At 46.3% G+C, this 26,904-nt stretch overlaps 2 protein-coding genes across 5 annotated transcripts in view; one reads left to right on the top strand and one right to left on the bottom strand.

Annotated features, from left to right (window-relative positions):
* The first annotated feature begins 2,479 nt into the window (after positions 1 to 2,479).
* On the top strand, positions 2,480 to 6,667 carry TNFRSF13B (TNF receptor superfamily member 13B). The gene is made up of 4 exons (XM_067306270.1): positions 2,480 to 2,588; positions 2,712 to 2,828; positions 3,313 to 3,561; positions 4,791 to 6,667. Exons 1-4 carry the CDS (start codon positions 2,480 to 2,482, stop codon positions 5,063 to 5,065), a joined length of 750 nt encoding a protein of 249 aa, XP_067162371.1. The 3' UTR covers positions 5,066 to 6,667.
* Positions 6,668 to 11,577: 4,910 nt separating this feature from the next.
* Positions 11,578 to 26,904, bottom strand: part of USP22 (ubiquitin specific peptidase 22) — a 118,254-nt gene continuing 102,927 nt past the window's right edge. For all 4 annotated transcript variants that reach the window (XM_067306394.1, XM_013945491.2, XM_013945492.2 and 1 more), the window contains 7 exons: positions 25,309 to 25,414; positions 23,496 to 23,654; positions 21,105 to 21,231; positions 17,913 to 18,004; positions 16,385 to 16,447; positions 14,333 to 14,482; positions 11,578 to 12,481 (listed from right to left, as the gene is read on the bottom strand). In XM_067306394.1, the coding sequence (XP_067162495.1) occupies positions 12,439 to 12,481; positions 14,333 to 14,482; positions 16,385 to 16,447; positions 17,913 to 18,004; positions 21,105 to 21,231; positions 23,496 to 23,654; positions 25,309 to 25,414 (740 nt within the window). In that variant the 3' untranslated portion in view covers positions 11,578 to 12,438. The remainder of the gene's footprint in view (positions 12,482 to 14,332; positions 14,483 to 16,384; positions 16,448 to 17,912; positions 18,005 to 21,104; positions 21,232 to 23,495; positions 23,655 to 25,308; positions 25,415 to 26,904) is intronic.

Raw genomic sequence — 26,904 nt, 5'->3', positions numbered from 1 at the left:
TGAGTCACTGCTGCGCGCCCGGCTCCTTTCGGCAGGAAAGGGGGAGAAACAGCCAGGAGTTAACGCAGCCCTAGCGGAAAAGCGGAAAAAACAGTAATTGTGCGACCTGACGTGGCTTTCCCTAGGGATACCCCGCAGTGTGCCGCGAAGCGGGTCGGGTTTGTCCGGGAACGTCAGGCCCTGCCGGCCAGAGGGAGCCGGTCGCTCCGGGAGGGCAATCGCGGGCAGCTCCCTGCGGCACCAGCACCGGCACCAGCTCCGGCACCAGCTCGGCGAGGGAAGAGCCGCATGCACCGCATTACAGCCTGAAAACGGCCTTTGCGGGGGCACGGTTACGCTGCTGCTTCGGTGATTTACTGATCCCCCCTCCTCATTGGCAAGGCGAGATCTAAAAGTAAGCACGTAGCCGTACTTGGAGGCTGCCGGCGGAGCAAAGGTAACTCTTTTGCTATCCAAAAACCAAGCCGCGTTATTACTGCTTCCTTCACCTCCAGCCGCTATCTGCAAGAGCTGCCTGGGGCCGGAGCCCGGCCAGGTTTGCCACCGGCTCCGAGGCCTCGGGGCTGCCGGAGAGGAGCTGTGTTTCAAGCACATTGCTGGGACCCGCGAGATGCTGCTGTGGGATGCGAGCAGGGGCCCGGGCAGCTCCCGGATGGACGGCGTTCCCGGCGGGCAGCCTCTGCCGCTCCACCCTGGGAGCAAAGCAGGAGCTGCAGCAGCGTGAGGGCTTCTCCGGCCGGTGCACGGCCAGCACCACCGAGCCCCCGGCGGCCCCCGTTCCCGAAGCGCGGACCGGCGCGGTGCCTGAGCATTCGGCCACGCGGGGCGCCCCGTGGCGCTGCGCCGCGCACGCGGACCATTTGCATGGGAGGGACGGAGGGGAAGCCCCAGGAAACACATGGCCCAGGCATTAATCAAATCGATCTCTAATAATAAACCTCCTGAGTAATGAGCGGGCGCCAGGCCGCGGCGCGCGGCGAGATGGCAGTGGCCCGGGGAGCCTAGCGGCACCGCGGGAGAGTCGAGCGTGAGTTTCCCGCGCCGGGCTGGGGATGCGGGGCAGCCGCGCGGGCGAGGGGACCGAGGCCGGGGGCCGCCGGCGGCTTTTCCAGGTGAGCCGGCAGGGCACGGAGGGACTCCCAGGCTGGCGGAGCGGAGCCGGAGCCGGGGCGCTCGCCCTGCTGTTGCGGGGTGGGGACGCCGGGGGGGCCAAATGCCGCCGTGGACCCGGCGCTCCGGCGCGGCTGCCGGCCTGCAGCCTCCCCCGGCTGAACCGCTGCCGCAAGCCTCCCTTTCCCAGGCCGCCGCACCCCGCGTGCAAACCCACTGCGACGCGGCGCCGGCGTCCTCGGCGGCTTCTCGCGGGGGACGAGAAGCCTTCGAAGCGCATGGCAGGAGAGCGCGGGCCGGCGCCTCGCTGCGCCCTGGGGATCGTCCGCAGCCGGCTCTAAAGGGAGCCGCTGTTTAATTTTTTAAGCAACGTTAACTGAACAGCCGCAGGCCCGTGTCCTCGGGCAGAGCGGATTTCGCCTTTACCCCGCGGGAACGGGAGGGGTTTGCACACGTGGAGCCCCGGGATGGAGCCGGTTCACGGCGGGGAGAGGTGGGAACGGGGCCTCAGCCGCCTCTGCCGGGGCCACTCCGCACCGGGAAGCAGCGGGATGCACTTGTTCGACCGGAGCGTGTGGCGAGAAAAGGGGGCGCAGGGGCATTTCTGTGCAAAAACCCACAAAAACCAGGCTGGGCCCTGCCGAGGCGGCGGCGCAGAGGGCTCAGCCGAGGGAGGCGGCAGCCTGCGGGCGAGCAGAAACCAGCGCCCCAGCGCAGGCCAGGTTTAAACCTTTCGGGTCCCGTCAGCGCCGCCGGGCCAGGAAACATCTGCGGGGGCACGTGCGAGGCTCCGGGCACCGCTCGCATCCGCAGTGCCGAGCGGAGCCTTTGCAGCGCGACCGCCCTCCCGCCGGCGGGACGAGGGCTGGGGGCACCTGGCGAGGGCGACGTGCAAAGGTTTCGGCTGCTGCATGAGCCTGCGTGAGCGCGCTGATTTTTTTCCATGGATTTTTGCACCGCTGGCTGCAAATGGTGCAGAGGGCTCCTGCCGCGGCCGCTCGCCGTCCCCCGCGGTGCAAAACCGCCTTCGCCGCCAGGGTCCCTGTTGGCATCCGCCGAGCCCGCTCTTAAACCCCCCCAGCGAGCCATCCCCGCTCCGGCTTCCCGGGAAGGCCGGACACGTCAAAGCCCGCTTTCGTTATGAGAGCGGAGCACCGAAGAGCGGTGCCGGAAAACGCCCCCCGCGGGATGGCACGGGCCGCCCCGAAGCCACCAGGGAATTGGGGCGTTTCCAGAATTCGAAACCGCCGGTTTCGCCAGCCGTCGCTCCGGTTGCGTTTTCGCTCGCGGGAGCCGGCGGCAGGGGCCCGGCGCCTCACGGCCCTCCTCTCCCGCAGGCATGGCTCGGCCGCGCGGCGGGTGCGATGCCATGAGCAACTGCACGGACCAGCAGTACTGGGACGCCCTCGTCTGCCAGTGCATCCCCTGCAGCCTGGTGTGCGGGCGCCCTGCGGTGCGCCGCTGCGCTGCCCTCTGCGGTGAGTGGCTTCGGGGGGGGCCCCGTGCGCGGCCCCGGGGCGCCCGCCGGCCCCGGCGTCGCCTCTCCGGCGGGTCGGGCGCCCGGCGCTCAGGGGCCGTGTCGCTCTGCCTCCCTCCCGCAGAGTCCATGGCCTGCGGCAGCAGAGCCGGCTTCTACTACGACGAGCTGCTGAAGAAATGCATCAACTGCACCACCGTCTGCGGGCAGCACCCGAAGCAGTGCGCCCCGGCCTGCGAGGGTAAGGCTGCGGCGCGGGGGGCTCGGGGCCGCCCGGCTGGGCTGGAGGAGGCCCCGACGCCAGGAGAGGGGCAGCAACCCCCCCCCCCCCCGCGGCTCCTCCTCGGGGGGAGGCACTTTATGGGAAAGGAAAGGTCGGGCCAGGGGGCCCCATCCTGCTCTCCCCTCTCCCCCCCTCCCCAGAAACACCGTCCCCGCCACGTGCCCCTGGTTGAGGTGACCGTCCTCGGTGGCCACCAGCAGCCTTCGCCCCTTGCCGCGGGGAGGGGAAGGGGCCGGCGGTTCCCCCCAAGCTGCAGCAGGGCCACGCTGGGGCGGAGAAGCGGTTGCCGGAGAGGAGGAACGAGAGGGAAAGCCGAGCGCGGGGGGGCCACGTAGCCGCTTCCATCGCCTTTCCCAGCAGAGCATCGAGGGCGCTAGCGGGGACGGCGCACGCGAGCGGTGTCTAAGCTCGCTCATGTCCCCCCCACCCCGGTCCCCTGCAGCCGCCCTGGTGGCCGTGCCGCCGCCGCCATCCACCCTGGGCAGCACCTCGCCGCCGGCCGGCGGCCTGGAGCAGAAGCCGTGCGCGGAGCAGGACCCGTGGCTGGTCGTCTACCTGCTGCTGGGGCTCTGCCTCTGCGCCCTCGTCTGCTCCCTGTTCCTGGGCTGGAGCCACCTGCGCAGGAAGGGAGAGGTGGTCTCCTGCCAGGCCAGCGCCGGCCCCTGCCACCGCCGGGACGACTCCTCCAAAGGTGAGCGGCGGCGGCTGGGGGGCAGGGGAAGGGGCGCGATCCCTCCTCCGCGGCCCAGGGAGGAGAAGCTGCAAAAAGCAACTCTCTCCCTAAGCGCAACACGGACGCAGGGAAGAAACGGGGCTTGCGGAGCAATCGCAGCTCCAAGCACGCTCGACGGGGGCCGCAACGAGCTCGGGCTAATCGCTACCGATGGCGAGGAGCCGTGGTACCAGGGGTCGCTTGCTCCTGCGTCAAGGTCTGCCCCATGCAGCCCCTCTGCCGAACTATCGTGCAGCACCAAGGCCCAAGTTTCAGCCCTGGGGCCAGCGATGCTTTACAGGTCGTTGCTTTAGAGAGAAAAGGTGTAAACCAACATATAAAAGATGTTTTCACACTCCCTCCTCCACTTCCCTTTTTTAATACGGTGGATATCTATATATGTGTGTAGATATTTTTAGATATATTGTGTATATACACAGGCACACACGTATATGTGCATTCATTTCAGAGCTGATCGTGCTGGATGTTGCAAAAAATCACTGAGAACAGCCTGTGACCCGATGTGTCATCCTTAGAGTCATTCTTCAGCAGAACTGTAATTTAAGCTGTTCTTATTGACTCTTGTCTGAGGACACTGTGGCATTGAACATTCATTTTTAAGGGAGGCTGACAGGTTCAAAGAGATTTACTGTATGCTTTTTAATATTCCTCACCTCACCTTACTCATCAGATCTTAGGCGATGGAGCAGAGCCCTGCGATAGCCGGCTCCCAGCCGACAGCTGGTCACGGCCGGCCCGGCCCGCTCGCCTTTCTGGAGCTCTTGCGCGTTGCACACCGCTGCATCGGTGCATTTGCATAGGCTACGAAAGGAGCATTCAACGAAAAGACAATGCAGACGCAGCGTTATAAATATTACAATTGCTTTAGCACTAAACCTCAGCCTTCCTGTTTCCAGCGCTTTGCAACTCGTTGACCCCGTCCCTTCCCTCGGCCTTTGGCTTTTGCGTCATTCGCCCCTAGACTCTCGCCTCCCACGGCGGCGGGACGAGGCGCGAGCGGCTGAGCGATGCTTCGCTTGCACGACAGCCGCACGGGCACACGCACCCAGACACGCTGGGCTTTCGCAAAAGGAGGCCGTGCTGGCTCGCGGTTCACGTGCACTTGGGAGGAAGGCAGGAGACACCTTCCTGCTCGGATGGTCTGCTCCTAGAAAGGTCTTAAGCTAATACAGGTAATTTATTTGCAGATCGCCTAGTGGAAGCAGGCAGCGTTGGTGATGGATCTACCGGGAGCAGGGTACCGGAGCCGGTGGAAACCTGCGGCTTCTGCTTCCCCGAGCACGGCTCTGCTGTACAGGAGACCAAGTCGTGCCACAGCACCTCCTACCACGTAGGAGAAAGAGTCGCTGCCTCTCGCAGCGGGATACGCAGCACGGGAAGCGCGGGGGCCATTCCCGGTCCTGATGACGGCCACTTCAAAATCATCTGCTCTCCTTCGCAAGAGAAGACACCGCTGGCCTGAGCGCAGCGAAGGTTCCCGCAGGTGACAGGAACAGAAGGAAAGCTGCTCCCTCTGCCCACAAACGCAGCTGCTTTGCCCTCCGTTTCCAGTAAATGTAACGGTTTCTACCACGACAGGCTGGCAAGACGCCGTCTTCGCATGGTGGATCCAGACTACAACCAATGCTATTTTCTTCCATGCAGGAAATGAAATTCTCGCTATTCTTATGCGCTCTCAATAAAAGAAGTCCCTTTCCTTCTAGCAGCATCTTTATGCCCTAACCTGACCTCTGCAGATTTTTCCATGCTCCCTGGTCATTGGAACTGAGTCTCATCGAGGTTTTTCATTCTGGCTCCAGCATCAGTGTCACTTGGCCTCTGTGAACGGTTTTGATGCTCAGCCAGGAACAGACGATGATGAACAACGGTCCCCCGCGGGAAAGCACGGCCTCCCTTTTTGAAAAAAGCTCTACCTTGTACCACAAGTAGTTTACAGGCAGCAGTGAGAGCACCGCATGCATCTCGAACATGATGGATGAAGAGAAAATGGGCTAAGCAGTGGTGTCAGCCCAAGTCTAGAGCAGTAGTAAATCCCTCATGCACAAAGCCCAAATATAACGGAACAACTTGACATTTTAATCAATCATTCCCTGAACGTTGTCTGGGTGTCTTCCTCTTCCAACAAATTGATTTCCTAAGGACCACAAGGAGTTTCCGAAAGAGTTATTTTAAAATGTATTTTAAAGCATCTCAGACCTTTCAGACAAGGGAGAACATCTGGCCTTCTCCAGCCTCCCGTGGCTGAGGCACGGACTCAGACCCAAGAAGTTACTCTTGGAAGTTATATATAAGAGCATCAAATGCCGTTGGCCTTGAGGGCTTGGTAAAGCTAACAGGCCTTGGAGAAGACACGCTGCCATGCTGACAAGCCTGGCACGTTTTTCAACTTTAGCAAAAGTTTCTTTACAGGAGAGAATATTTATCGGGGCTCAGTGCGTTTCTGAGGCGAGGAAAAGCCACGCGAGCCGGCGAGGGCTCTGCATGCCAACAGCGCATGACGCCGCGCCAGCAGCGGCTGGGACAGACCCCAAAGTACACACCGAACCCCTAGCCTGGAAAAACTTAAATACAAAACTGCAACTTTCACAAATGCTGTCTAAAACTGAAGTGTTAGATGCCTGCTAATAACCTGTGTTTTTTTTGCGTGGGCCAAACGGAATTGGTTTCAGATGTGAAAAGACATCTACGGCCGAAAACTTGACTCAGTGGTTTTACATACTTCTGGTTTTGGTTACCTGAAATAGCTGGTAAAAATGATGAGCCTTCCAAAGATGCAGCTGCTTCGAGGAAAGATTTTTCTCTGACCTAGATTTGAAAGTTACTATGGAAAAACAGGCATTTCAACATGTAACTTGAAGTTCTCATTTTCACTAAAGGAGAGTGTTAAGCTGTAGGAATTTTTTGCTTGTTGAGAAATCATTCATGATAGTAGACCATCATCAATTTTCTCAAACCAGAGTTTAAAACTGGGTAGAAAAAATACAAGAAAGTCAATATATGCATAAGTTAGAAGGGCTGGTAAATCTGACTTTCCAGGGGAAAGCAGACAGCTAGAGAAAGCAATAGCAAGTAGTTATAATAAACTTTGCATTTTATGTACTATGTATTTCTTCAAACTCACTTAAATGCTTTCTTATCACAAAAGATAGCGCCATGTTCACAGCCATCCCTGATCACAAAGCAGAAAAAAGTTGGAACCAAATGAGACCAGTTAGAACTAGAAAGTTCAAGAGCTGTTTAAAGACACGGGCTAACAACATACACGTTGGCCTGACGGTGGTTAAGTGGTCCAAATCCTCACTGTCCTGAATCACCTCATGAGCGAACACGGCGATTTTCTGTCTCACTATTCTCGCGTATCGTATTTCATTGCTTCGCAACGCTTAGCAAAGTCCTGATAACGCGGCAGCCGCAGGGATCGCTTTTGCATCGCGCTGCGTTTACCTTCGCGGGGGTGGGATACGGCTTTGCAAACCTGAAATCTCCCTTTGCTCAGATAATTCTCCCAAATGCGATGAGCCCGGAGAGGCTGCCGTCCTCAGCCCAAAAGCTCCTTACCGTGTCATGCCGACACCACACCTGGCCCCTGGCCACCAGCGAGCAGCCGGCAGGGCACAGTGACGCGTGCTGGGTGCAACACCAAACACCAGTAGAGAAACGCCAAAGCCGAGAGCACCTCACTGCCGTATTAAGCCTTTCCGTGCTCTTCACGCTCTGAGTTTTATTCAGGACGAGGACGGTTTCACGCGCAGATCCCTTAGCACACGTAGAAAGGTGCTTTGCACCTCGCCGCAGGGGAGCACCGAAGAGCTGCACGTGCTGGAGATGGAGGTGGTGAAAGCATCTCGGCCGCCCCCGAGCCATCTCCTCCGGGGCTCCAAGGGGTTTCAAAGCGAGCAACCGGTCGAAGAGGAGGGCTTCCCGGCAGCTAACGGCCGGCGGAGGACCGAGGGGTTTGCTCAGAGCAACCAGTCATTACGAGCCAGGAAGAGAGTGACCGCAGAGTCATTTCTACTATTTCTAAGCCATAAAACATTCATAGGCAAGATAAAACTGCTTTCTGACACTGCCCGCTTATAGTACCAAGCTTTTGCTAACGGTGCTGGGAAAGCAGACTTTTAAACACCCTATTTAGGTGCCTTGCAGAGGTCGCCAAGTGGCACCGCCAGGGCCCGGCTGGCTCTTCTTCGCGCAGAGATGCCCTGCCACTCGGGAACAGCCCGGAGCACGAAGCCCTCCCGTGCAGCCTGCAACGCTGCCCCGCTCGGGGCGGCCCAAAGTTTTCCTGCCAGGGCCGTGGGAACCGTGCCAGAGGCCAGGCAGCGGAAACGCTCACTGTGGTACCCGTCCACTGACAACCGTGTCACTACCGCGCTTCGTTTTAAGCTTAAAAAGCCACGACCCTGCTCAGACCCTGGCAGGCCACCCGGGGTAGGAGGCGGCTGCTGGGGGACGACGGGTTAAGTCGAAGCAGTCCCAGGTTAGCTCGGATGCTCCGGCATCTCCGGTTCAGCCTCTCGCTAGTCCCAGGCAAGCAGCCCGAGCGACTGCGGGAAACGCCTCGGCACTCGCTGCTCACTGCGCGGAGAGTCAGAACCTGATTTAAAACAGGCTGGAAATACCAAACTGAACACGTGTCGTGGGCCGGGCAGTCAGGGCGTCCCTCAAGGATCAAACGGTATCGATTATTCAGCAGGCAGAGTTTTAGGACAGCTGTTGTAAAGAACCAGCGCGGCAGCACACCCTGTTTGGCTCCGGGAAGCCAACGCCGCTGCTCGCGGGAAGCCCGGGACGCGGCTCACCTTCATTCCCGCTCCGGACTCTGGCGGACCTCCCGCGCGTTCCCAGGCAGCCCGATGAGCCGTGCTGCCGCTTACCGCTACTAAGTGCTACTCTTCCTCAAGCGCTCGCTGCAAGAGAGAAGGGGGGAAGCAGCAATATTCTGCAGTAGACGGCGGTCTGCGTGGTTTGCATCCTAGAAACTGGGGGGGAAGATACGTGTCAGAAGCCAAGTCCTCCCCACCCTGCTGAGCGAGAGGGGAGCGTTCCTCACGGTCCCCTCCTTCAGGGAATACAAATGCTAATATCAGTGCTTTAAAGAAAACATGGAGCAAGTTGGTCAAATCAGCACCGAGAGCAGATTATGAACAGATTCCCAAATACAACAGTTAGATGCAACAGAAGCCAGAGAAATCAGTAGATTTGGGATCACGTTTGCAGCTACTGTCCAACAGCTCTGGCAGAGCATGCTCAAAGGCATCACGTACAATGTCGTTCTGCTATCAGACATATAGGGGTGCAAGCAAGAATTAAACTTCATGGGATTAAGGCCACTAATTTTGAGTAAGAGCATCCACATGGGGGGTTTAATGCAGGTTAAGGAATCCACACTACATTCAGTTTTCCCAGCTGCCCCCCCCCCCAGACAGCTTCTCACATCCCGGCTTTTGCTCAAGTTTTCCTCAGGCACCAGCATCAAGTGAAGCTGCATCTCTAGTCCAGTGCCTGAGAGGGGGACAGGAAAACGCTACGCTGCAGGTGACTTCGTGGGTTTTAAACACAACGTATACTCCAATATGAGCGTGGATCATCCTACAAGTCTTTGTATTCAGTAACTTCTTCAGATGCTTCCTCGCAACAGGGCAAGCCATGCCAATATAAAACTATACTTCAAAATTAAATCGACTCCAAACCCCAGTCCCTGACTTGAGCAAGGTCAGCAGCTGAAGCAGCGGGATAATTAGTCATCGAAGCAGGCAGGATTTCTGCTCCGTCTGCCAGCCCCCCAGGAAGGCATAACTGGATCAGTCATTCGTTAGCATCTTACTGCACAGGAAGGAGTTTGGTCGTTGGCGTTTTCCTAAAGGTGACGGTGAGTTCTGCAAAGAGAAATCCCCCAGCTCTATCAGGAATAAGCCTTGCGTGTGAGCTGAATGATTATTTCTGAACAGAGGAAGGACAAGAGAAGGCCATATTAGAAAAAAGTATAATGAGGGTTTTTTTGTTGTTGTTTTTTTTAAGGCAGAGGGAAAATGCTCTCTGCTGCTCTAACAACCTGTGCCGATTTACTGTTGCTGGAAATAGAAACATGCTTGGCATGATTCAGGGTGAGACATTCGACAGGGGGGAGAGAAGAGAGAGAGAGAAAAAAACAGAAAGAAAAACAAGAGCTTTTACATACGCTGGGAATTCTGCTTTTAAAACCAGAAACAGAGCGCTGAAATCTGCTCCACTCTCCGTCTCCAACTGCAAACGCTCAGTGCAGGCGCAGTCAGGCAGAGCACAGCGCTCGCCACCAGCCTGAGAGGGGCGGAAAGAAAAATTAAGGCTGACTTATGTAGCTGGCCTCATCCCTAAACAATTTGTTTCTAAAGGATTAACAAAATAGACTGCCTTAGCTCCAGCAGCCAAGCGCGTGCTAGCGGAGAACAGAATTCGTTTGTTCAGGCTCTGGCAGCAGAGCAGCAGCCAGGGGCTCAGAGCTCGGCATCGGGCCGCTCGCCGCACGGTGGCACTCCTCCTCCAGCAACGGGGCGAGGTGGGGACTGGAACTGCAGCAGCCTGGGGAATAACCAGAGGCTGCTTCTCGTCTTCCTCCGCAAGCTTGCTGCATTATTAAAAGGTAGCAGGAAGCGTCGTCAAGCATCCACACGACGCCGTGCCCAATTCCAGGCGGGAGGGGGCCTCCCCGGCCGCGCGGGCACCGTTCATCTGCATTTCCCCAGCAGTTTTTCATTTGCGACAAGAACACTCAGGTTAAACCCTGCAGTACCCAATTACAACCGAAAACTATTTCAAGCATGACGATGGGGGAAGACAGGTTACGAAACCAGAGCGTGCTATTCGCTTCTGCAGAAATTGGGCTGCCTAGATACCTCCGATACTGTACGGTACATTTTCAATGTCTGATTCGGTATTCAGGGTGTTCCAATTAGTCAGTGGTTCTTCTTTCCCCGCTTCAAGGTGTCGCAGAAATCTCTCGATGTACAACACTGCCTTGTGCTCTTCTAGTTTGTGTACAAATCAAATACAATTTCGCCATCCTTTTGTGCAGCTTCTCTTGTAAGACGCTCATTTAAAAAACAAACAAACCCAGACTTTACTTATTTTCCCCTTGTTTTTTTTCTGTTAAACAGATCACTTTCTGCCTCTACCTTCGGGAGGTTAGACACCTGCAACCCATTTCTAGAGCACAGAATCTGAAGGGCCAGACCAACCCATACTTGTAACCACGCTGCCGAAGTCAAAGGGGGGCTGCTTGCATACGCACGCAGAGCTTAATCACCTTTTTGGAGCGGCCTTTACACAAATCTAGAGAGCGTCGAAACCTCAGACAGACTCAGCTCTCCAAAGGTCCCACGAGGAAGAGGGAGCAGAACTGATTTTTGCTCTTTTTAAGCTCTACGTGGTGAACTCAATCCATGGCCCAGCCTCCTGGGAGCAAAACGCAGCACACGAGGAGGTGCTGCTGGTGCCCGCGCAGGCAAAGGAGCCGCTTGGAAAGGCGGCAACGGAGGGGGAGAAGGGGAAGGCAAACGCGCTGGTGACAAAGCGCAAGCAAGCCGGTGCACCCGCTGCTACCAGCTAAGGACCCAGATAAAGAGGCTGAGACTCTGCAAAGGGGTGAGGGTGCGTGAGGAGTTAATCCCTGTGGGAGGCTACAGGGAACCAATACGGAGCCTAGCACATACCAGGAAAATGTGTTGTTTACTTAAAAAGCCTAGTGCACTGCAGAAGTGCTCAATAGCAGCAGATCTATCGCTCAGTGCTGCCCCCAGCAGCAACCGTAGCTAACAGATGGTACATTTTTCAATACTGAGGTTCTCTCAAGTGTCGTATATATATACGCCTTTGGAAGGCAGGAGGGGGGAAAAAAAAAAAAAAAAAACAAACCAAAGCCAGCAACAACAAAAGAAGCAATTCTGAGAAATTCAAACTTATTCACAAGGTTTTAAAAAAGGACCAAGACCACTCTTACAGTATAAACACGCCAATTCATTCATTTTACTGATGGTTGCATTTATGAATTTCATTCTCGTGAAAAAAGGGAATAAAAGGAAAAAAATTAAGAAAATAGCTATTTATAGAAAACAAAACAAAAAAGGGCTCAAACAGAAAATAATCTGTGCTGATGCTTTTGATGAGCAGTCCGATGGCATTAAACATTACCTGTGCAAGCAGGCATGCTTGAAAACCTGTCTTAGTACTGTAGCTTCAGTTCCACAATCCAGGATTTCTTTTATGTTTCGAAAAAAAAAGAGCCTAATAGTTTCATACTGTATTTATTTAATAACTAAAATTCACAAATAAAAAGATACTTGCAAAGTCCTTTAGTTGTGTCATCCCCTCCTCCTCCACTCTACTGCTTTCAGACCCATATGCATAAAAAATGGGCTTGGATTTTTAATTTTAACTGTTATATGATTGGTCGTCGGAGCTGAAGCACCAATGGAGAAGATGCTTTATGGAGATGAGGGTACACCCCCTTGCCTTCCCACACACATTTTGGAGGAACATAGGAGATGTACCAGTGCCCGGACTCCTCTGCTCCCATTTCCCCCACCCAGAGCATTCCTTTCATTTTATATTTCCTCTGTTAAGTGACTGACTGTAGCCTCTTTTTTCCCCCTTTCTGTCCTTGCGGGACTGCATACACGTTGGACATTGTTCATTTCTTACTCCGCCAGGCTTTGAGCCAGTGTCAAGTAGGTCCTGTTACAGCTCAGTGCTAGTTGTTTTTTAATGGGTCTTTTCATTTCAGGTAGGTTTGTGTGTCGTTTCAGAAGGCTTGCTTATTTTCTTCCTTGTTTATATCTGACAAGCTGCTGGATAAGGCTATTCATACTCCAGGAACTGCTTGTGATAGAACAGCAAATATCTGCAAGAAAGTAGAGGTACAGTTTCAGCTTTCTGCTGCCCATTGTAGCAGATTAATATTTCTATTGATGTAATCGCAGAGAGGAGGACTACCCATTTCGTTTTTCTTTTCAATCTCAAGCGATTCCAGGGAAATGTCAGCTTCCTGCAGTAACCATGGAAGAGGAGGAGGGAAGCCAGCTGAAATAGTTATACCAGCAGCTCAGGAAACCGAACAGTTGTCTATCATGCAGGCAAACCATCTTGTTGTATAATCTACTTGGAATCTGAACTTTTTGGAAGATTGGACTATGCTGATGCTCAGGCAGGGCAGTGTCCATTTAATACTACCATGATACAAAACGCATTAAGAGGCGGCCGTTCCTTCAGAGTCACATAACCAAAACATAAGACGTTTATGATCGCTGCAAATTGTATGCCGTTTACTCATATCAAAATAAAATGTGGATGAAAATGTGTGTCCCAGTCAAACCCGATTCTAATATCTAATGTCTCAATCTGTTCTCTACTCTGCTGTTTTAACAGAATGAAGTTCTTCCTATTCTTAATTACTGTATGCACACTGCTACATGACAGAGCCCAGCGCTCAAGCAGTTACATGTCAGAGGGAAGTGGACTGAGCTCTACATATTTACACACCACACACTGACAGAGTTACTGCACCACTCGGTTAAAATAACTTCAAAGCATTTTTGAGACTTCCCAGTTCCTATCATTCTCTTTCCAGCCCCATGGAGTTTCCCTTATCCAATGAGATCGACTCAGTGTCAGCATTTATCTGAACCAAGGAAAATGGATCAGATACCTAACCACTCTTTAATGAGATAGCTATGCAGCAGTTGCGTTGCATATCCTCTCCTCCTTGCCTGTGGCAGTCTCTTCCACGGACATATCCCATGCCAGGACCAAAGCTAACCATTGGTTATTGAATAAAAATATCCAGCTTACTTCTCCTGGTGACCTTAAAGCATAAGCAATTTTAGTCAAATCATTTGACACTACAATTCAGATATTATAGGAGAGGTTTTTACTGTCAAGTTGAAGTGCACAAAAGGAAAAACGTGTAAACCTATTAAAAATTTCAAACTGAACATCTGTGCCTGCAGCAATTAATGAAAATGTCAGGTATAATTAAAAAAAGAACAAAAACAGGCTTATTTTTCCAGTACTGAGTTCATAGTTGAAAAAAGCCAAAATGAAGATTTCAGATTTTAAGTTGCTGCATTCTTAAAATAGATACCAATCTCCAATGCTTCTCTCAAATGAGAAGCACCTAAATGTTTCCATTGCAAATTATTGCTCTGCACTCCCAATACTTTTCTACTGCAAGCATCCAAAATCATAACATCAATCTGAAATCAATTTAAAGCCATGAACTATGAGCTCATATTCTACACCTGCCTCCCATATAGCCTTGCCATTCTGTGGTTCATATATTTTCCTAATGGCTTTTCTTCAAATCTTTTACACTCATAGTAATCTAAAAGTTCTGCAGACAAAGACAGGATTGTGTCATGGATGTAAGTACTTGCAAGACCCCTGTTTCTACACTGGATAATCATATCACTTTGATCTTCCGAGCCCCTTCCATTAGCAAGCAAGAGTTTGGACATGAGCACTAGTTACAGACATTGCAACTGATGCTCCCTTGTCTTTCCCCTCTTCTTCCTTCAAAAAATCCAGGAGCATAAAGCAACATTCTGAAACGCTGATAATGCAGAGAGAAAAAATAGATACTGAAACAGAGAAATTAAGTCTTCTCTATGATGAAGCAGTATTTTTATCTGAAAGAAAGAAAAAAAAGCCTGAAGGTCAGCTTTCCTTCCCTTCCCCTTTTCAGTTCACAACTTACCCTTCACTGTCTAGTACATCCTTAATGCTAGCCTTGGTGATAATGGCGTCATCACACTTGAACCACTGGTCCTTGTGCTGCCGGATGAAGCTGGTATAGTGCCCACTCTCCAAGGTTCCTTGGTGATTAACTACTGCAAACAAGGAATACCTGGTACAGAAAAGAGTTAATGAACTAGTGGATCAAAAGGGGGAAAAAACCTGACATTTTAGACAAGCAGAAGCTTGTGCTCCTAGGCACAGATAGAAATTGTAAAGATATCTGACCCATCAATAAAACACCAGCTCTTAACATCAGCTGGGAAGAGGACATGCTTGTTCAGAGAAAATAAACCACATTTTTCTATTCCTCTTCTTGCTATTACTGCAACATTCCAGTCTGATGACAGCTATCAGCTTTACCAATATTAGCTACCAAAGATTTTTCAATATTGACGTATTCCTGAAGAGGACCACTGATTATCCAGTCTGACCTTCTATTTCCCTGAATTAGGTACTCCAGTGAACCAGAAAAAAACTACTTGGAGGAGGGTGGGGAGGGGAAGGAGCTAATCGTAGATACTTCCAGTGATACGCTGTTGCACTAATTGTCCTTAATATAGAAAGTTTGTAGCTATTTTGAAAACTGAATATATTCAGCCTCAACTTCCAGCTTTCAGACCTTGTTGCGCCTTTGCCTGCTAGACTGGAAATCAGACCTCTCTCTTCCAAAGATACTGCTAGACTGATCCAGTTGCTCTTAGATTTTTTTTTTTTTTTTTTTTTTTTTTTTTTTTTTTAAGGCTGAAGTCCTTGACTCTTTTGTTGGTTGGTAAGATTTTTTTCCCAGTCTTAATTTTACTTGTGGCTGTTTTTCAAATGTTCTCCATTCTCTCAACCTCTTTCTTAAAATGCTATCTTCAAACCTGAACATAAACACAGCTGCACGATGATCAAATAATCTCTCTAATTTCACCTGATATCCTCCTATTTATGTTTAAAAACTGCAGGGTTCTCTAGACCCAGTGCTGCAACAAGGGCTCTTGTTCAGTCGACTGTCTCCCAGAGATTTGTAAGAGTCCCCATTTTCCTAGATGCAGTCTTTAATCCAGCCAGGATGGACACTGCTCTTTATTCCTAGATGTAGGATTCTAGGATTGCCCCAGCTGTTTACTGGCTTCCAGCTTAGCAAGCAAGCAACCCAGAAGTCTCTCATTACCTAATCCTCTTCATCATTAACAACTTCTCCAACCTGTGTCGTGCGTAAGCCTCAGTGATGCATTTTGTTTTCTTTCAGATCTTTGCTAGCACTATTAAACACCATACATCTAACGAATCAATCCCTGTAGGAGCACACAAAACACCTGCTTGATGTCTTCTCGTATGACAAATGCACTGAGACCTAGTTAGCTAGTTTTTAAATCCATCTATTGTGGGATTCTAGTTTCTTAATGAGACTTTTAGTGTCAAATGAAATGCCTTGAGGAATTTAAATACATAACATCAGCACATGACTGCAACTACCAAACTGTAACCTTATTAAAAAAAAAGATAAAGTTTGTGTGACCATATCTATTCCCATGAAACTATGAATACTGGCTTCAACTATTTCTCCTTTAAATTCTTGGCCAAGTCTTATGTCAGCCACTCCATTATTCTGACTGGAATCAATGCCTGACCAACACATCCCAGAATTACTGAGGTCATCCAGTTCTGACTTAAAGTATCAGTGTTCAATAAGCTTTCTTTCAATCTTCTGGAACTTCCTTTGCTGTTCCAATAGAAATAGGATTATTTAAAGGAAAACCCATCCCTTTCAATACTGTAATGACAGCCCTTAATTCTGTCCAAAGGCATATTACTGGGGTTAACAGCATCAGGTCAGCATGTTAGCTGCCACAAAATCACGATAAGGTTTGCAAATGTAGTAAAGCTTTATTTTGCAACAGTTCAGACTTACTGTGCTGTCAAATATGGTAATGCACTTATCACTGCAGGATATACAGCAGACTGTATAACTCCTTCTAGAAGCCAACTACCTTTCACAATAGGAGTCACAGAATGTACCACTTACTTATTATCATTGTTTAGACTATCCGTCGGCTGCTGGTATTGCCCGTTCATTCTGCTCTCTTTACTGCAACACACACACACACAAAAATCCAGTCACTTAAAGCAGTGGCTTCCCAAACAGAGTAAATAGGTTGTACATGACACACAGCTTGTTCGCAGAATCCACGTCCTAATTCAAAAGCACAATGCTGCTTAGCAGCAGAAAAGGGTCTGCTGATTAGGATGCTAAAGATGCTTTATTTGTTCTTGCAGCAATGCTACATAAGAAGCACCATTTCTCCTCCTGGTCAAGGATTCAGTGCTGCAAATACAGATCTGTTTACATCAAACGTCCTATCCAAAAGCTTGAAAACAGGTTATGAAAAGATTTGTATTTTAAACCTGGAAAAATATCTAATTGCAATCCCTTATCCTGTGATGGGTCAATCATCCTGGCTCTGACTTGTAAATTCATTTTGTGTTTTGATATCAGCAATAGGATTACGCTGTTGATTTCACAGCTGACGAAATTCAGATTACCGAGCTACGCCTCCCGATTATCCTGCCTGTATTCCATTAGGCTTGATACCTTTTATCAGCAGAGCCTATTCTATCCAGGGAGAATTCACCACAGAGGAACAGGAAAGTCTAAAAATCTCCGGAATGTACTGGAATAAACTGTGTATCCCTAATACAACACAATTTAATGGAGCTTTGGGGCTCTCCCTTCTCTCCTGGCAGAAGCATCTACTTTTCTTTGGGGAAAAAAAATATTTGAAAGCACTATTAAAATTTTATCTTCAAATACAGAGCTTATGTTAAGAGATGCCATGTTTTGGGGCTTTCTGCATTGCTTCAGTTATAAGTTAAGCCTGAATATCCTTTCATATAGTCTGAATGGAATGCCTGATACATACTTGTTACCTGAGCTCATTTAGTTCCTTTTATAGATGTATTTCTGCTTAAATGTTATGTCTTTGTAACAGACTTGGGAGGTGGGAAAAGTCTTCCTGCATTTGATTAAATGCCAGTTAGAATACCTATTTTAATCTGAACAACATGCTTTTCTTGCACCATTCACTAAAGAGAGATTGAAGGTTTAAAAAAAAAAAAGTTTGCTCATGCACAGGAATGGATTTTTATAACCTCAAAAACATTACATTAGGCACGCTATGTCTAGCCTGCCTGATCATAGAGGAAAAGACTGACGGGTGGGCACTCAGGAGACAGGACCAAAGCAGAGATCTTTAAAAGTCTGCAGGCATGATGGATCCAAGTCTACAAGTTTAACACGCAACTAGAAACATAACACCATTAATAAAAAACCTTAAATGCTTAAATGGTCTAACCGAGTCTTTTCTGGCACACACCAATAGCTCATCTAAAAATTGGCTTAGGAAAGATGCGGATTTCATGGAGAAACTTAAGCGAAGTACCATTATACACGCTGTTCTATAACCTTGATTCAAGGACGTTCCATGTTTCACGATGCACATGTATGGAACTGCTAGACAGTCCTGTCCAGGTCTTTGGGGGAACTTGGTACACACCTGGAAGCCATGAATGGTGTCATGTCCAGCTCCAGTGGAAACGAGACATACGTAGTGATCTTTCGCCTCAGTTTGGCTGAGTGTTCAAACCGCTGGAGACAAAGCGTAAGAATTTTTTTTTTTTTTTTTTTAAGAGAAAGGCTAAATTTTCCATCTTTTATAAATGTTAGGTACAAATACTTATAAACTTTTATAAATCTAAGGTACAATGATGTAAAGGCATATTACCAATCAGTACCCAGGGATACCACCAGATTTTCTACTAATTAGTTGGATTGGGAGCCCCACAAGTAAATGCTAAAACATTTCTACTTGAAAACTGAACCACCCAAGATGATACCTTTTGTGAAGAAAAATAAGGTATTGACTAAAATGTTTACCTTAGTATCTATGCACACAAACCTATTCCCAACTGACAACAAGAAACACATTAAACAGAGATAGCACACACAGGCTTTAACCACACCAGTGTTCATCTCTACTACATACTATTCAAATGTATGGTCCCTGCCTCAACAAGCATGCAAAATTGGTGACAGTGAGATCTTGCCATGAGATTTCTACACTTAATCCACCCATCCAATCATCTCAAATGACAGGCATCAAGACTGCACAGGAATACCAATTCAAATTAAGGAGAAATGGAAGATGATAATAAAAAGCCTTGTCCCTCCTTCTCCTATAGGAACCTGCAATACCCACCGTACTTTCCTCATCTTGCCAATTGAACATTAAATAGAAGCAGGAACAAATAACAGAAAGAGATGAATGAGCTTCTATTTAAAGCCAGCTTCTCTCTCCATTTCTCAGAAATTCTGCTCTATTTACACTTCAAGTTAATGATTTTCCAATTGTGGTGCCATAACAATTCCCTAGCAACAGATCCAGACTTCAAAAGCTGAGACTTCTATAATTCTTATCTTTTGCATTTCTTTTTCACTTTAATACATGAAAATGAAATTTGCATTTTGGATGGACAGGACAACACAATCACCTTAGGAATAGTCATTTATTTTCAAAAATATCTTCAATCACTCTGGGTAACACAAATACTGAATTGAATGTAGGAAAGGAGTTTAGCATATCTGCACGGTCTTGCCCAAAGATCAGAATCACCTAGGCACATCTTTCCAACTACTTTGCATAAAAAAAAAAAGAAAAAAGAAAAAGAAAAAAGAAAAAGAAAAAAGAAAAAGAAAAAAGAAAAAAGAAAAAGAAAAAAGAAAAAGAAAAAAGAAAAAGAAAAAAGAAAAAGAAAAAAGAAAAAGAAAAAAGAAAAAGAAAAAAGAAAAAGAAAAAAGAAAAAGAAAAAAGAAAAAGAAAAAAGAAAAAAGAAAAAGAAAAAAGAAAAAGAAAAAAGAAAAAGAAAAAAGAAAAAGAAAAAAGAACCACTCAAAATGCCCCCAAAACTAAAAACCAACCAGGCAAACCCTCTCTCCCCCTTGAAACTTCAAGTCAGTCATACAAGAACCAGACAGCAAGACCATGCCAGACAGCAAAAGAAGAACAAAGAAACCATGTTACTATCTATTCCAGTCAGGCTCATATCTTCCGCATATCACATTGCATAATATTTGGTTAATGCTCAAGGTGCAACTGAAGAACTGCTGGTATATGGGAGCGAACATCTTAAGAACTGACTGACCTGAACAGTCTGAAAATGCTTATAAATTACAAAAATGGGAATTCCTTCTACCTGTTACTGACAGCTTTCTCCAGCAGAAAGCAGAATCAGTCTTTTCTTATGAACACAAACCTTTCTGTGGCATTCTGTGCTTTCATGTCAAGACCTCTGCAATTCATTAACATGCTTCTGTATGGGCCAGATTTTGAAAACAAATTTTAAATTGTTGCCACTCTGGATACAGAGTTGCTATGTAATTTAACAATTCCAATCTACAATCATTTCATGAATTCTATCCATGACTTGGTCACTGAGACCAAGCCACTATAGTTACACAGGTTATGAGATTTTCCAGTATGAACGTACTAACCTAGCTTTGCAGGCCATTGGAAAAAAATAGAAAAACAACTTGCTTCAGCAAAACTCAGCACTCACTTTGTCATGAAAAGTACAAGATAAAGGTCTACTTTCAACACTATTGAAGTTACCCAGGTGTTTTACCAAAGCTCAAAGCCTAGCAATCCTACACAAATCAAACAACTGAAAGGACTCTAGAGCAAAAGGTAGGAGCGATTATATCTTTCAATATATCATTCCCCCATTAGAAAGAGAAGCAATATAAAGCTTCACTTGTACATAGCATATAGGTTGCTGTTTTAAGATCTGCTTCCTCTAAGGCATCCTGGTTCTAGGTAAAATATTGCTTTTCTTTAAGTGATACTAGTGTTACATAAGCAGCTTCTTGACACAGTGATCACAGATAGCAACTGATGATCACATCCTCAGCTCTGCCTAGGAATGAGAGGACTTTGTCATTCGATCCCAGGAGACACAAAGGCTCAAGACCTGAGAGGTCTGCATCAGAAAAGCTCAAGCAGATCAAAGCCAAAGTTATGGTGGCTGCTTCTATAAAGTGCTGTGCACCATTTTTCAAAGACCCTCTGCATCTAGACAGAGAAGGACATCCATCTTCTGCAATAGCTGCCTACTTTGCATCATGGTTTTACTCTATATTTAAGCCAGAAAAAGTACAGGAATAAACTATATGAGGGCACCAACTATTACATTATCTCCCATCATTTTATCTGACGTAATTTGGATTGGAAATGCTGAAAACCACCCCACAGTAATTTTGAGAGACTTAGTTGGGAAGATACAAGAAGTCTTCTCCATTGCAACTCATAACTTTGGCATTTCTTCCCCCCACTCCAAACACAGAGTTTCTCTGTGGCATCCTTCCTGTGGAAGTGTAGGGTAAAAATTTTTACCATGCAGTACAAGTACTATTGGGGACTGGCTTTTACACTGGTTCAGGCGTTGTATTAGTCTTCCATTTTGTTTCTGAATTTTGATTTGTTACATTCCCACAGACATAGAGCAAAGCTACATTATAAATACAATCACAATATCTTAATAGAAAATCTAGCTGAGCGTGCAAGCTGTTCTTTAAATTAATTTTCATCATAAAAGATTAGTCTGTGAAAGTCAGAAGACATGTCCAAGAATTTAGCTTATCCTCTCAAAGAGGACTATATGTCCTCTGCTCTGTTTGCCCTTTGTGAACTTACTTTGAGATGAAAACAGGCCACAATGGGTAACTTCTTCATAGTGAGTTGTTTGGTAGATTCCTGGTAGCTATGGCAACCACTACATTTGATTTTGGCACTGCTTCCTAGATGTTCTGGCCTTGTAAACCTGAAAAATATTGAAAAGCAAAGGAAAGCACAACATGATCAGATGATTTTCAACACACCTTGAAAACAGTTTTCATTTTTACTTGTGGCTCACTGGCACAAGAGATGAAGTTTATGGCTTAAGCGATGTTTCGGAAAACAAAAAAACCTCAACACTTATAATAATGTTAAGTGCTATGGTTCAGATAGCCAAATCAGACATTAACAGTGCTCTACTTGGGCACATTGCCCTGAAATGCACCAGTGATTGAAAACGGAGTTAAATGTTTGCTCATATGCTACAAAAGAACAGCTAACTTTTAGACAGACAGAAAATATCTTTTCTTTCCAAAACCAAAAACATTGATATGGAAATTCTGAAACACAAAGACAGATTTCTGCATGCAGTTGCATGCTAGTCTACAGGATGCTCTTCTAGCTTGTAGCCCTCTAGGACTGGGGCCAGAACTTGGAGATGGAAGAGAGCTGTAAATAAAAAATTATTTTCAAAATCAACATATCTTCCAAAAAAATCAAAGTATTGACAACTGAAAAAATCTTCTTCAAAATTCAGCTTTTAACAACTACCTGTTTTCACAGACAGAACTGCTTGAGGGGGCTATAGGAAAGAGAACATTACAGAACAGGAAACTGCTTACAGAAAATATACTACGCATCTGTTCTCACAACACACTAAAGCAAAATCCACCCCCCCTCACATTTGGTGAATCTTTCAGCACATAAAAGGCAAGAAGGACAGACTGCTAGTTTCTTTTTCAAGTTTAGATGTCTATGGGGCAAATATGTATTAAATTATCACCCCCAGAGGCTGCTTTATGGTTAGGATTTTTGAGATAAATTACTTTGAAATATAACTGAACATTTCACTCTAATGCACATGCCAAGCACATGAGGGCAACATGGTATCAACTCTTACCACTAATCCTACCCTGCCTCATTCTGCTTATGGCCAATGCAGGTTCCAGATTAAATGGTCACCGCAGCCTTCTGGACTACTCTTACCAAGAAATGCTCGTCTCATTAACACTTCCTTTCCCCATCCCATTTCCCTTTCCAAGTACCATCATTCACTGCTTTTCTTCCTATGCCTGTAAAAAGGCTTACATAAATGTTTCTGTTAGGAGTGCCTACATCTTTCTTTTTGTCATATTGCTGCTTAATCCTTCCTTTTTCAAGCTAGCTTCAAGTTGTATTATCACAGTGTGGATGACAAGAAATTATACACCTTCCATGTTTGAATCTGATATTCAGCCTGTCTGCTAATTTTTGGCTGCCAAAATAAAAGCAATCCCATCCTCTTTATCCATTAGAGTTCCACTTTGCTCCCAAATCAAGAGTGTTTGAGGGCATTTTTGAACCTGGATGGCTCTCCTTCCCCATCATCTTCACTCTACGATTCCACCTATCCCCATTTTGAAGAAAATTTGTCTGGTTTTGCCTCTGTTGAAATCTCCATTCTGGCATTAGCTATTTCTCATTCGTATTAATTCCCCTGTTTTCTTAAAATCCATAATCTTACAAGTAACAAGAACCTTAGAAATCAGATGCTATTAATTTTTATTTCAGGAGGATTGGCTTTGCCCCAGGCTATAGGTAACCTCCTCTTCAGACAAGTATCCGTCTACCTGCATTTGCCTTGAGAGAATGACTTTCAGATCCTCTAAAAGTTTTGAGTTAACTATATATGAAGGCATGAATTTATCTCCAGTTAACTTGTTTCCCAGCTGCCTACGTTTTCTGCTTGGAATTATCTTTTCACTTGGAAAACTGCATGGCTTTAATTCTTTCCTGCCATCCTTGCAAATTAGCTGGCAGCAGCTTGCCTATGTCTCTGCTTAGAGTGGAATCAGATTCACACTTGGTATTGTGTCATAATTTAGATAAATATTAAATGCATTGCAAACTCTTTTTGTCTTTTGTTTTAGCTGACAAAACCAACCAAGAACAGGGAGACTAAGACGACAGCACTAGTGGTTTAATCATGTACACCCATGTTGCCTGGCAGCAGAAAACGTAAAATTTATTTTCCATTTATATCACATGGCAACTACTTTTGATAGCTTCTTATTAGGCCCAATGTTTTTTCTGAACCTTCTTTGCTTTTTCACTTTGTTTTATGCAAAAACCTAAAATATGCATAAAAAATTCTTTAAGAATAATATCATGGTAAAACAAATCACTTATTCCCGTTGTTCACCCGTGGAGAACAGAATGAAGCCAGATTCTTTTTAACCCTGCTAAAATTTTGTTTGTCCCATTTCATACCTTCGCAAGCAGTCTGTGAGAGTGGTGGTGCCTGATACATGGCTTTCCCCATTTACGACACTGCCATCACTCCCCGGACTCAGTGGCCAGAACGGGGTGGAGGAGCCTGGCAAATCCAAACTGATATCCCAAAATGGGTCTATCGTTGTGGAAACACCACTACAAAAAAGAACACAGTTTAATATATATTAAAAAAAAAAAAAAAAAAAAAAAGGAAAATAACACTATCACTTTAGGGTGCACACCAGATATTTAAGAACTATGGGATCTACATCACCCCTAGAGGGCACTCAAATACGACAAAAAAACCCAGTTGCACCAGAGTTTTTCCACACCTGATTACTTTTCTGAATACTTAAAAGCCACATGTTTTAGGAAAGGTATTTTATATATTGAATGCAAAATATATTTATTTAATACATTTCCCACTTCCTGGAGCCCAGTGACTCAGAATGAACCAGCTGGGTTACTCAGAGATGGAGGTTCTGGTCACGCTGCCGACCAGCAAACACAGCCTAACACCTATAATAACAGCTACAGGCAATCCAGCTTAGTTCAGAAGTGTGGTTCTCAGCTCAAGGCATGGAACATCATGCCTAAGTGTGCTTAGACAAAAAGGGAGCTAAATACTTTTGCTATATGGTAGTGCACTGAATTAAGCTTTGCGGTTCATATTAGAATCTCCTACGGCATTTGGAATTTGAGAGGCCAGAGAATAACTGCATCAAGAAGTACCTTATGTTCTTGATCAGGTTTCTCTACGGGACAGCTGAAGACAAGCCAAGTCAGACTACAGAGGAAAGCCTCTCAAAACTTTATCCTCTATTGATTTGAATCTTTTCTTCCAGCATTTAGATTTTTAAGGGAACCTTAAAAATCTGGGATCTAAGCTCCCAGTTCAGAAGCATTTTCCTTTCGTACTGTTTACGCCCGCTTTTGGAATTTTCTTCTCTTTGACTAGGAGATCTGAGAAAGCCTGCAATGTCCCACCCTTTTGTTCAGATTCATTTGTGCAAGACTTGGGAATTTTCAAAAGAAAACTTTCTGTTGAAGTTGCTCGAATGCTGATATTGCTGCATAACGCATCAAACTTTTTACTATCATTTAAGGACTCTGCAGAATTTCATGCATTTTCATTACAGTAAATCTTCTGCAAATCTCTCCAGGAAATTGAGAATAATAGCAGATTTAAAGAGGAGCACAACAGTCCATCTGCAAGACAGTGTGGATAATTATAAGGAATGCAAGAGCAGAACAAAAACCAAGAACTCTGACTTCTGAACTGTGGCAACACCAAATGTCTTGAAAAAAGTCAACTTGCTTCAGTGCACAGAATAAAACAACAAATATGATTTTTCTTAGTCTTGTAAAACGTTTACCTGCTGGTACCTGAGATTATGTAATATCAGCCTCTTTGAAACCTCTCCTGATGATACCTGAGGCTCATAATTGAAGGAAAATAGTAATATGGCTGCGTATCAAAATTTGCAAATTTTGGCTGCAAATCTAGTGGCAGCTACATACTCTTTCAAAACCAAAGAGATCTTGGAAATCACATTTCAGAGGCTAGAAAAAAGTTAGCATTCATAAGCGTGTGGTACTTTCCAAGTAGCTTTTTAGGTATGTCTTCATATATGACAATTATCTAGTAATTGACTGCATTTAGCTGATGCTGTATTTAAACAGGTTTTGTCTCACTAGAATCTTGCTAATATTTTATTGATGTTCAGGAAAGAAATATACAGTACACCGCTGCACTAGAGGGATTATAGCTTCAAATCAGAGTGCAGAACTAGAAAAAAAAATCACTTACTGGCAGACTTGACAAGTAACATCAGACTGCAGTCCGCCTGTGAAGATTTGGTCTATGATGCAGTTACAGTGGTTGGGGTTGTTGGCCTTCTTCCCGTTATCATCACCTGAAGGAAGGCAAACAGACTCAGGAGTCAAAAATCCTCCTAGTGAATAGCAGTTTGTCTTGTACTGTGTTTCCAGTAACTCTTTATAACACACAGTCATAAATATAGTACAAGTTCACACAGACAATATGTAACCCTGAAAACGTTGTACATTAAAGAAAAAGGAAGCAAGAAAAGAAAACTCCTAGCAAAATATAAAAGTTAGTCAGAATGTGTCTAAGCCCAGTTTATTACTGCTGTAGGGGTGAAGCTTTAAGCTGCATCAGCTGCCAGCCAAACCTTTTGTCATGAGATAGCCCTGTCTCCCTTTACAGAGGTTTGCTTTGTGGTATCTGATATAAAGATCGGTTCCTAAGACAAAGGAATTGCCAAGGTGGTTAATGAAAATGACTGTTTAAACTTCACTAAGAGGGCCACCGAGCAATATTTGCACCTGAACACATGGCCAGCACTTTACCACAGAAGCACTAATTTCCGCTTAGGCAGAGTATTCTTAGTTCATTATTTTCCTAAACGAACGCAGAGGAGAAACGTCAGCAAACCCTACTTTTTAATTCTATCACAGTCAACACTGGATGGTGGAGTAAGGGGAGGAGTTTTGTTAAGACTCCATTAACCTTCAGCCTATTGTCAGCATCCTATTCTTTCCACATAAACATTTACTTTCAAGTTTCCACCACTAAGAAAATGAAAGATGCCCTTATCTGGAGCGGGAAGATAAGTGCTGTGCCTTCTTCCAGCTTCTTCACTGTCGTCTCCTAACTTCCCAAGGGGTGCAATGAACGCATACCTATCTTTTAAGCATTATAAATTGTCGTTGCAGGTCTCAGGAGCACAGCAATTCATTTCTATGATTTGAGCGCAGAGATTAGGCAATTTCAGCTTTCCTAGATTAACCAGAGCATTAAATAAATAACCAACAATTTCTCTGCAGAATTCCTTGAAGTGTATTCCTTCCATTCTCTGTAAGTAAAATAGGAGTGATAATACTTGCTTCCTTACGTTGGGTAGATGCATTTAGTTTTACTTTGTAACAGAGATGCACACACAAACTATTTCACAGCAGCAGTTAATTAGTTTGAAAAGTAAATTTCAAGATCTCTTCCGATATCTTATAACAGAAACTGCTAAGATAGAAATTAAGTTTCGCCATGTTTCCTAATATTTTTAACTTGACAGGGAATATTTTAGTTTCAAAAGTTAAATAATGAATTTTTAGACAAGTGTGCCAAAAAAAACCATCTAAACAAACTAAAGGCATAGGATAAAGCTTTTCTTGTGTCGAAGGTATTCTTTTTGGACTCTTCTTGCAGCATGAATAAGAAGGAACGAAACGAAGTTTTAAAGTTGGTTGAAAGATGCTACATAGCTAACAAAGTTTGCAACTGATAGTAAATGCAGAAAAACCAGACGTAGGTGATACCTACTAAGCCACAATGGGCCACTTCAGTCATTTATATTCTACATGGCTCAGAAAAGCTCTCACTCAA

This window comes from Apteryx mantelli, chromosome 16 (assembly GCF_036417845.1).
Source record: "Apteryx mantelli isolate bAptMan1 chromosome 16, bAptMan1.hap1, whole genome shotgun sequence".
Classification (NCBI taxonomy): Eukaryota; Metazoa; Chordata; class Aves; order Apterygiformes; family Apterygidae; genus Apteryx; species Apteryx mantelli.
The sequence above is the reverse complement of the archived record's forward strand: the minus strand, read 5'-3'. Positions and strand labels throughout refer to the sequence as shown.